At 39.7% G+C, this 11,882-nt stretch overlaps 1 protein-coding gene across 1 annotated transcript in view; it reads left to right on the top strand.

The window, feature by feature from the left end:
- Positions 1 to 8: 8 nt before the first annotated feature.
- Positions 9 to 11,882, top strand: part of LOC148008112 (intermembrane lipid transfer protein VPS13-like) — a gene marked incomplete at its 3' end in the record, with an annotated part of 58,468 nt that continues 46,594 nt past the window's right edge. Inside the window, exons 1-3 of the mRNA XM_087674478.1 lie at positions 9 to 40; positions 2,667 to 2,714; positions 2,866 to 2,922. Of these exons, the coding sequence (XP_087530604.1) occupies positions 2,881 to 2,922 (42 nt within the window). The remainder of the gene's footprint in view (positions 41 to 2,666; positions 2,715 to 2,865; positions 2,923 to 11,882) is intronic.

Below are 11,882 nucleotides of genomic sequence, written 5' to 3'. Positions count from 1 at the left end.
CATACTTGCTGAACCTATCCAAGATGAACGGGGTTCCAAGGTATACAAGCTACTTATGGTTTTGATGTTACTGTTTTATTTCTGATATTTGTAGCATCCAAGTTGTCTTCCTTCTAGTTTTCTGAAATAATCATACTCGGATCACAAGCACTAGTTCATAGTATTCTGAGCATTGACATGATATTTTAATTGCACCCGATAAAAGTCTTTGCAGACATTCTTTTACTTGCTCATCTTTGATAGTCAATGATCTTACAACCTTTTTGACAAGGTTCTGGCTTATTTCATCACCTGCATTTGTCTCTCTTCTGGATGCTTCAGGGAGGAACTTGAAAAGCCTGCTGTACCTGCATCTTTTAATACGCATAAAGATTTGGAATTATGTTTATATCTAATGCGCACCTTCTAGGTTCATTTGGTAAAGTCAGGGTTGCACTTTCCCCCCATTAAAACTTCTGGAAGCTTCAGGGAGGAACTTAAAAGCCTGCTGTACCTGCATCTTTTAATACCCATGAAGATTTAGAATTATCTGTTTATATCTAATGTGTGCTGGTAAAGTCAGGGTTGCACTCTCCCCTCACTAAAACTGCAGCTGTCCTAGACTATGTTTCTTTCCTTCAAATGTGAGGATATGGAAACCACCAAGCCTTTAAGTCTCAGAAGATATTACTGGAAGTTGAAACCCTTTATTGTTGCCTTCTCTGTAGAAGTATCTTTGACCTAGGTAATTAGACTTTCCATCATCCAAATCCACCAGAGCAGGATTGCACTGGCCAAGGTTCACAATCACATCTAGTGATTGCAGTTGTCCAAATAATTGCAAATCTAAGAATTTCTAAGCTGAGACATCATCACCCATTAGAGAATCCTTTGTATGTTGTTGCTTCTCCTGTAGAAGTACCTTTGACCTTGTTAATTACTCTCGCAATCATCCAAATCCACAGAGTGGGCATAGGATAGCACTGCCGCAGTTTACAATCACCTCTGGTGATTGCATTGTCCAAAGAATTGTGAATCTAAGAAGTTCTAAGTGGAGATACCATCACTGACATGCCCTAGAGAAGCCTCTGTATTGACCAATGATTCACCCTTTGCATTGTTGGCCTAGATGCACTTGATGGAAATGGGGGCTTGACACAACCATCATTTGGTTCTCCCTACCAGGAGTAAGCACACGCTTTGGAGAACTCTCAACAACTTTTATGCTTGCCAAAGATCAAAACCCAATTGCTATGTGTGAACATACAAATTGTCCTAGTGAGCTAGCACCACTGCTACTACTTATGTCCCAAGAAAGGGGATATGTATGTATAAACACTGCTACTAGCAGTATGGCCAGTATACGTGTTATTAATCCCCAAATTATATGTTTTGATATAGTTTGTGCACTTTTTTATGATGCATCCCCAGCCTCTCTCCCTCCTAATTGTTCTCTTCTCTTTTTTCTCATTGTCCTTTCTTTTGCTAGTGCAGATAGAGAAGGCAGGAAGTAGAGTACACTCATTAGCAGGACTATGGGATGATGATAGCAATTGTTACACAGCAAGAACACTTGATGATATCTGATTGGAGGATGTGAACAACTCCATCCTGGCCAAAGCAGCCCAGGATAAGGTAGAGATTGCCAAAGCAGCCCTGGATAAAGGAGATATTACCAGGGCAAGTCCATCCTGCCTAAGGGAGAGATTGCTAGGGCAAGTCCACCCTGATGAAAGTATCCCAAGATAGGTGGTAAATGCATGTGCATGCGGTGAATCCTTCACAAGCTCTATTGATAGGATAGTTAAGTTATAGTAGTAACAAAGGAAGTATGAAATGCAGGAATTGGATGGTTCTAAGCCCAAAGGTTATGTTTGGGGATATTGCTGAAAAAGAGGGTCTTTACAACCTCTAAATGAAGAACCATGATCCTTAGGGAGGAACTACTTCCTAGAACCCCCTAGATCATGTTATTAGGCTTGTCAAGTTCAATACTTGCTCTCACATCTTTTACAAAGAAAGTTTCATTGAACATTGACCTTGTTAGTGGAGTTGCTTACTCCTTTCAAGGAGCATCACCTCTCCCTAGAGTCAAATCAAGACTAGGGAGCACATCTGATGACTTTTTCCCCTAGAAAGGTCTAAAACAGCACAGGTAAGATTGCATGTGATGATTGTTTGCTTGGGTTAAGATCTAATAAATATTTTTCAATATGTGGAAGCCCATAAACATGATGTTCCAGGAGACTGTTTTATGTGAGTGTTTTCAATATGTTTTCTCAGTATCAGTGGTGTGATGACAATTTTCCACTTTGTTCAGGATCAGGTCGCTGAATTTGTTTGCTTTGTGCTTTTTGTATCAAAATAAGATGATCATTTTAGACTCACGAAGTTTCCATTGCCTTGTAAGGGTAAGACTGTTAGATTTGCAGAGAAAGGCCCTTTGCATTATTAGTGTGGTTGTATTTCCCCCCCCTTTCCAGGCAAATGAATCTCAATCAGGCAGATACACAATACAAAATTTTGATTCCCAATACATTAAAATGAAAGTGTTAGTGTTGCCTAAATGATAAATCGGTATTTGGAGAAATTGATAGTAGATCATATTAGATGTTTGAAGCAATTTTTTTTTTGTGGATACTCTGATGCTGGATCACTCTAACTTCAAAGCATTGATATTTGTCCAGGGAATTGATAAAGAAAGGCTTGTGGAAGCAAAAAGGCGTCGACTTGAGGTTTGCTTTTCTTGACATCATTTTGGTGCAGTTTTTCATTTTAGTTAGGTTGCTCATCAGTACTTGTGTCAAATATCCTTATTGAAGAAGATAAGAAAGCCTTGTAAAAATTGTGAAAAAGTCACTTAACACTGCATCATTAATTTTGCAGGAGGCAGAGGTTGCAATGCTTGAGGCAAAGAACAAGAAGGCAGCTAAAGCAGAAAGTGTACGTGTTTAAATTTTTTTATTTTAGATGATCAATTTCATGCAAGGTTTTTTAGAAAGCTCAATCAACTTGGGTACAACGGGTTCCTTTTTGCAAATACATTAGTAAAGCTTACCAGAGGTTCTTAACTTCCAAATACATTGATAAACCATAACTTTTAAGTAAAGGGACATGGCTCATTTGTTGTGAATGCTGAAGTTTTTCATTCTTTCATTTGGGGCCTCTTGATATGTTCTTTCAGGCTCTAACTTTATTCTTGCAGAAGCACATGAATAAGCTGGATATCTAAAAATTGCAGATGAGTGGTGTGCATGTGCTGGTTAGGGGGGTATAGGTTGTTGATGTTGAGCAGCAAGCTTGCGCAAGGTTTTTAACATGAACCCTGGATATATGTTGCAATTAGAGGGCAACTCCAGCTCATAGCTTGTACCACTTAGGTTCTTTATAATACAGGAGGCTCCTCCTTGTATGGAGCTAAATTGGGTAAAAACTCCTAGTTTTGTATTCAATTGTTGCTTTTGTATGTTGAAATGGCACCATTTACCCTTTTGGACGATCCACTGCTGATGCTTATCAACCTACTTTTGGTGCTGCTGTGCCTCCTGGATATTCTTCTGAACTAGCTTCAGCAACTCCTTTATGTTCATGATTAGGTGGTCCACCACATAGCTCTGTGTAGAAGTCTCCAGTGCTTTGAAAGGTATTTCCTGGGCACCCATATACTATCTCAAAGGGCAGTCACTTGGCAGAAGTGTGAGCTGTATCATTGATCACATGCTCGAAGAATGGTGTTATGTAATGATCCTCATCATAGCAGTGTGGTGTGATAATACTTATGGTTTCACAGGGATTTTCCTTATTGCCATTTGTTCGAGGATGCAAAGTTGTGGAAAATGCTTAATTAGACCTTTAAAACTCCACTAGTGAAGTTCGAATCTCTATCACACATAATTGTCTTGGGCAATCCATGGTGCCTGAAGATCTTTTTGATGTAGAGCATTGCAACTTCCACTGCATTCACATTGAACTTGCATGAGTAAGCCTTGCTTGCTTGCTAACTCTGTCCACCACAGTGATAATAGCTTTATTTTGGGACTTTTTGCTCTTGGGAATCCACTAAACTCAAGTTTTATTTCCCCGGAGTAGTCACATTTATTTTAAAAACTCCCCGACAATAATCAACACCATAAACCACTCCCATGTGCAGTCAAAAAGTCAAGACACAATGAAGCCCCACATAACTTGCATAAATACCATAAATTTCAAGACTAAATCCTCAGACGCATAAGAGAGAGACCACAAGGTGACTCAAATCACAAGAATAAGAGGAGAGGGCTTCCTAAATAGAAGGGAGATCAGCACCTTCTCTCACTTAGGGATTCCTCACATAGTGTGGCATTATAGTTTGCATGACTGGTTGTTCCATTGGCCCTATGCTTGACATCTTCTGCTGAGCAAATAGACAAGATGATGGCATTTTGGTACTTAATGTACTCAGAATGTATGTTTCTGCAAGTATATAAATGAATGACTGTGGCCACACTCCCTTCTTTTATAGAAGCAAAATAAAGGAGTTGCCCTACCACAAAATAGATTGGCCAATAACCAAATAAACATAAAGAGGCCGCCTATAAATTTGGGTGTGCGTGTCCATGAACCTGTGATAGAACAACTTCCAACACACACTCTCAAACCGTAGGTAAACAAGCAAAGAACAACAATTGTGAGGATGCACCATGGATACTTCAACAATGTGTAGTTTGCTAGAGTGCCTCTGTAAGGAAGCACCTAAAGAAGTCCAAAATTTCGTAATCCCTCTTTGAAAGTGAAGTGGTCAAGCTACCCAGCTTGCACATCTCTGAGCCATACAAGCTCCACGGATAGCTTGCCATGACACCAAGATTCCTCCACTTAGAGCATATGCATGCCTTTTGGGTCCCCTCATGAGACCACATGAACACATCATGTCTTAATGTCCCATCATGGACTTCATGCTGGACACATTGGTCCTAGGTTTGAAGTCTTGTGAGAACATGTGAAGTCAATGACACACATCAAATGAAAGAGCATCATCATGCCCTCTAGGCCCCAAGCGGACCAAGATGATTTGGACTTGCATGCAATCTTGTGGTGCACTAAGCACGACCGTGGTATCCATTGTACAGAGTAGCAACATGTCTTTTGCATCTTTCTTCAAATTTTACACTCTCTACACCATCTCTTCATCTTCATGTGCATAACGTTCGGTCCACTGCATATGTGATGGAAGTAGAGACTCCTCCACATGCTGGAGCAATTCAACAATCTCTCAAAATAGGACTAGTAGGCATTGCAACACTCAAATAGTGTCATGAGACATGTTACAGCCATGAATCTATCAATCACAAGGGCACCACTACGATCATAATGCAGTGAAATTAGAAAGGAAAATTGGTTGCATGTTACCTTAGCAGGGAGAGAGTAGAAAAGTGAGTGTGAATAGCCTACAAGCACTTAGCTCAAATCAATCAAGAAAAACATGACCAACAAGCAATACTCATATAAACCATCTTAAAAGAGATCTTGTCATGAGGACATGCATTTTTGAAACCTCACTTAACATGTGGATTAATTTTTAATCACATGGTTAAGTAAATGTTACACATGTGAGGTGTAACTAGGGTTAGAGTAAATTTACAAGCTTAGGACCCAAGGAACTCATGGGATGTCAAAGGCAAAAGTTGCTGTAAGTTATGCCGCACAGGTACTTGGTGGTATTTGGTGCCAGTTGTTGGCCTAGGTTATTCATTTGACCATAAGTGTTAGTTGGTAACACTAGAGAAGTGGCGTTTAATGGTACCTAACGCCAATTTGATGGTCAAACATGGCATAGAGACACTTGGGAATGGAAGTTGCCTAGCCAATTTAATTATTGGCCAGTCAGATTATTTTTCAAGGCATCAAAATAATTATTAGATTAATTTTTAGTATTTAAAGATTGAGAACTAATAAACGTCTTTAAAGGCTAGAGAGAGGCATTTTAGTGTATTCAGCCTGCAAGAGAGAGAGAGAAGATGTTGCTAGTCTAATTTCCAGCCATGGGAGGACCTTTTGAGGCAGCTAGTGGTAGAACACCAATCAATAGCAGGTGATAGCATCTACAGGCTGTTGAGATAGGGCAACAGTAGTAAATGATTGATTTTTTTCAGTTCTTTACATCTACAAGTTGTTGAGACAGCACAGTAGCAGTAAATGACAGATTTTTTTCAGTTCTTTGCGAAGAAAGTCCGAATTTTCTCTCATTTCCCAGCCTTTCTACAGCCTTACACCGAAGATTAGAGCATTGAGATTATCGGAGGGTGAGAAATTTCAGATTTCTCTATTGTAAACCCTAATCTACAGCAGAAATTAGGATTTAGCAATACCCTCGCAAGGTGTGCCTGAAATTGGAAGCTCTAAGACTTGGATTCAACGGGGCTAAAGCTATTTTTAGTCAAATTCAAGTGGAGGGACCACAAAATCAATGAATTTGGGAAATTTTCCATCTCTATCAAAGTAGGTGAAGGCCAATTGACTGCTCGAATCAAGGGAAAATCTGATTGAAGACTTGCTGGTCATTTTGGATAGCAAGGGGAGTTGGAATACCGAAAGGGATTGGGAGAATCCCACTGTACATCAACTTTTTCTTCAATTAAGTTAAAGAAATACTGAAAGGGGCACCGGTTTTAGGGCCAACAGGGTGTCCATTGTCCAAGATTATATGGTAAAGTGTGCATTTCAGTTTTGTGAATTTGTTAATTGCTGTAAATAGTGCTTAATCAGGTTATTTACCACCCTATCCGAGGAAGGATGGTTCATGGTTTTGTTTCTGGGACACCACTCAATCCCTTGATTTGGTGGGCCTGAGGCACCTGATTGCAAGCCAAAGCTTTATGCTAGTGCTGATTTTTACTCTCAGACGAGAAATTACAGCAATATGTCTTCAAATAGTGAGATGGACTTAAGCAGTGATGATGCCTCTCAATATGAACATTCACATGGGAATGAAGGAAATGCAATGCTTGACCTTGGACAAGGCTCAGACCATGGACAACAAGCTGAAAATGTTGCCGTTGGGCAAGATGTATGGCCTTTAGGGCATGAGGAGGTTGATGACTAGCAAAGTGAAGAGGAATTTGATGACCGGTTCAAGAATTGAATGAGGATAGGAGTAAATCTCTTTGTTGAATTGGCAAAGGATCCTCAATCTATCCTATCTTTGAATGCTCCAAAGAAGGATAGCAATGGCAAGAAGATGAAGACGTCTTCTACACCTTCGGGACAGTAAGACACACTAAAGATAATGCCAAATCCTTCGTTTGAAGCTCCAACGATGCTAATGAAATAAACCGGTTGGTACCTATAGGGTAAGGAATGCAAATGCAAGGCCATCACGGAAGTGCCAATCCAATGGATTTTGGACAGTTGAGCATGTATGCCATGATGGGGCAGCCAATGATATTTTGGTGGAAGCACGATTTTTCATGCTATGGTTGGACAAGGACTGCATATGGGAATGTGTGGCACAAATCCCTAGGGTATGCAACAACCAATGCATGGTGTGCAAGACCCAATGTATTCGGGTATGGCTAGAAATATGCAAAACTCTATGTATGGAAGCATTGGCTTGATGCGTGGGGCACAAAGTAGCATGTTTGGTATTGCATCTACACCCCTAAATGCTTATGGGGCTGAAGGAATGAATGCTGGTCATACAAATGCTCCGTTTGGCCTGCCTTGGTTTTGATGTAAACTCAGCAAATGCACCCTTTTTGCAGCAACCTGTGTATGACAACTTGACATCCAAAGGGGTAGCAAAAGACCATTATGAGGGTGGAAAAGTAGTGAAGTTTGATTCTTTTAGTGGTGTACAAGATAGACTGAAAGCTTTGACTTTCATTCAGTAGTTTGATGCAACCTATTCACAGGGGGGAACTTTACGGAGTCCTCGAAGATTCGAAAGGCAGCCACTTTCTTGAAAGGGAATGCATTAGAGTGGTGGTCCACTCTTTTGATGCAATATAGAGCACCGTCTACGTGGGTACAATTCAAGCAACTGTTTGCATCGAATTGGTTGACAAATATCTTTGAGGTGGACATCATGATATCTTGGAATAAGCTGGATGCTAAGGAATGTAAGAATATGGAGCAATATAATAAGAATTTTTGGGATGCTAAGGAATGTAAGAATGTGGACAACAGTTAGTTATTCATTGCTCCACTTGAGGGTTGTGATGTATTGCTTGGTATGCCATGGTGTCACCATATGCATCTGGTGATTGATTCTCATGCAAAAAAGATCACTATTCAGCATAAGTGTAAACTTGAAAGGTGAATCCGTCCCTGAATGTTGGGAACATATCTAAGTTAGAGAAGGATCGCATATCATTTTTGAAGATGTATGCTGATTGCTTCTCTCAGTCACTTCCAAGGTAGCTATCACCTCAAAGGCTAGAAGATCATGGCATAGATCTTATCCCTTGAAGTAGCCCACCTAATAAGCCACCCTACAGAGTCAATGCAGGCCAATAGGAGGAGATTATGAGTCAGGTAAATGAGTTGTTAGAAAAAGGGCTGATTTAGTCCAACACATCTTCTTGTTGTTCTCTAGTGCTTTTGATGTAGAAAAAGGATGGTTCATAGCATATGTGCGTTGATTATCATGCAGTGAACAAGATCACAATAAAGGATTTCTTGCTGATTGCTCCGATCAATGATGTTATGGATAGGTTGCAAGGGGCAGCCATATTTAGCTGTATAGATTTGAAAAGTGGGTATCATCAGATATGCATTAGACCGAAAGATGTGCCTAAGACAGTTTTTAGGACATCTTTTGAATTGTATGAGTTTTTTTTTATGTCTTTTGGACTTACGAATGCTCCTATCACTTTTAATCAGACGATAGATCGTATCTTCAAGCCACATAGAGGATCTGTGGGCACTTTCTTTGATGACATGATTGTCTGTTCAAAGAACGAGGTAGAGCATAGAAAATACTTGGACATTGTTTTCAATGAACTGCGTGAGTATAGGCTGGTTATCAATAACAAGAAAAGTGAATTATTCTTGCACGAAATCCACTTTTTGGGGCATATTGTATCAGTTGATGGTATTTGCACGGGCCGTGCAAAATTTGGGGCAATACGATCGTGGCCACCTTTGAGGAATGTGCATGAGATCCTCAACTTCTTGGGTTTATGTTGTTACTATAAGAAGTATGTACACGGGTTTGTTGAAATTGCATCTCCATTGTATGCCTTGCACAAGAAGGATTTGCCATTTAGATGGACAACAATGAAAATTTAAGCATTTGAAAAGTTGAAGAAAAAGATGACTTCAGATCCTGTGCTTGTGTTACTCGATCTAAGGAAGTCATTCATAGTTTAATGTGATGCAAGTGGTAACAGCATTGGGACTATTCTTATGCAGGACGGTCAAGTTGTGGCTGATGAGAGCCGAATTCTCCACGGTGCAGAAAAGAATATGTAGATCTATGAGAAGGAGCTCTTGGCTGAAATTCATGCTTTGTCTACGTGGAAACATTATTTGTTGGAAATTGATTTTATAGTGCAGACAGACCATCAAACTTTGAGGTACTTTTTGATGTAGACAAAGTTGTCAGAGAAGCATATGAGATGGGCAAATTTTCTCTCTATGTTTCATTTTCAGATTGTACATATTGATGGTTAAAAAAATGTTGTGGCTGATGCACTGTCATGTTAACCACAAATTTCAGCGGTCAGCATGGTTTATCACATTGAGTTGGATGCCATGAAAGAGCAATATGTTGCTGATTCGGACTTTGCTGATGTTCATGATCAACTTTGCAATGGCCAAAGGCATGAATACTTTGTGCTAAGAGATGGATTTTTGATCATGCATGGACGACCGTGTATCACAAAACAGTTAAGGCATAGAGTTATCACTGGAAGTCATGCTTCTTTGTATGAAGGACACAGATGTATTGATGCCACGGTCAAGTTAGTGGAGCATTTCTTTTATAGGCTAGCTTTGAGACATGATGCAGAACAATTTGTTAACACATGCATTGTATGCTAGAAGGTAAAGCATGATAGGCAAAAGATGCCGGGTTTGATTCAGCCCTTATCTATTTTAGATAGGCCTTGGCAGCAGAGCATTGCAATTTACTTTATTTTTGAGCTTCCTAAGACACCTACAGGGAATGATGGGATATGGATTATCATTTGCAGGTTTAGCACACAAGCCCATTTCATTCCGGTGAGGAAGAATATAAAGGCTGATCATATGGCACGATTGTTTTTGAAGCACATCTTTAAGTATCATGTTATGCCAGAGTCGATCATTAGTGATTGAGACCCTCGGATGACCAATTTATTTTGGAAGGGGTTGTTTGAGAATATGGGTACCACGCTGAAATTCTCATCATCCTTCTATCCATAGACAGATGGTCAGTTTGAGGAAGCTAATTCCACAGTATTAGATCTTTTGAGGTGCTATGTTTCAGACCACAAGACACAATGAGACCAATATTTTCCCTTGATTGAGTTTGTTTACAACAATAGAGTGCACAGTTCTACGTGCAAAGCTCCATTTGAGGTGGTTGAGGGTGGCAAGAAGGTACTACCTATTCTACAAACTAAGGATAAGATCTTTGAGGTTGATTGTTATGTGGAAAACTTGGATATAGCCTATGCAAAGAGAAAATATGCACTTCAGAGATCGCAAGAAAAGCAAAAGAGGATAGTTGCTTGCCATAGATGTGCTTTGCAGTTTGCAGAGGGTGATTATGTATTGCTATGTTTTGAAAAGGCAACGCGGGAAAAGATGAAACGAAGAGAAAGATTGTATCCGAAGTTGAGTATGAGATATTATGGGCCCTTCTAAGTGTTGGAGAAGATTAGCGATGTGGCATATCGACTAAAATTACCACCACATTGGTGGATACATAATGCCTTTCATATCAGTTTGTTGAGGCCTTTCTATGGTGATGTGCCAGAGGATATGTTTGCTGAAATTCAACCTGAGGTTGAGGAGCTAGATGAGATTTTGGTACCTGTGTAGATTTTGGCACATAAGGAAAGAAAGGCCAAAGGTAAAGTTTCCAGGAGATACTTGGTCAAATTTCAGAATTATTCATCAACAGATGCTAAATTGATGGAAGAGGATGACTTAGCAGGCCATCCTTAGTTGTTCTAGCTTTACCCAGATGCCTTTCAGTTAGGGCCGACTTTAGTTCGGTCTCTGTTAGGTTCAACAAAGCAAGGGTTTGGAGTATTGCATAATGCTCAAGTGGGAGGTAGCACTTCCACTCCTCCAGTTATGGACAACTCTCGTATGTAGTGGATCTCGGATGTATTCAGCATGCATCCAAGCTATTGCACTAATAGTATGTTTTGCCATGAGGTCACTACTTAGTGTACTAGTCGTTGTGAGATGTATGGAGAAGAGTATGAGTTTCACCCAGCCACTGGAACTATACTTTTGCATCAGCTTATGATCAATTTGACATGAATTTTCCCAGAGTTTTAAGACAAAAATTTTGATCAGTTTCAGCTCAGTTTTTATCAGCCTGAGAATCATTTATGGTCACTTTGGGATTAGTTTTGCATCAATTTTTGCATTGATTGTTGGTCAGTGTTTACAATGAGTTTGTGATTAGTTTGGAGTCACATTTGCAGCAGTTTCTGATAAGTTCTCAGATCAGCAAGTGATTAGTTTATGATCACATTATGCTCAGTTTTCAATGGTTTACATCTGGTTGGGTGGACAATAGCATATGTTATGATGCCATTGATATTTTAGCGATGGTTTATGATTGGTTATGCTATGCTATGGTTTGGTTTTGCTAGATGAGTTGAGCTTATGAGAAATAGATATGTCACATGATAATTTGGCAACGTTTTTAAGATTCTTTGTAAGTTTTATGTTATGTTATGATTGGTTGGTAATTTTCAGCGTGT

The sequence above is a fragment of the Lygodium microphyllum genome, unplaced genomic scaffold, assembly GCF_053477565.2.
Source record: "Lygodium microphyllum isolate KBCC unplaced genomic scaffold, Lygodium_microphyllum_v1.1.10 scaffold_367, whole genome shotgun sequence".
Taxonomy (NCBI): Eukaryota; Viridiplantae; Streptophyta; class Polypodiopsida; order Schizaeales; family Lygodiaceae; genus Lygodium; species Lygodium microphyllum.
The sequence above is the reverse complement of the archived record's forward strand: the minus strand, read 5'-3'. Positions and strand labels throughout refer to the sequence as shown.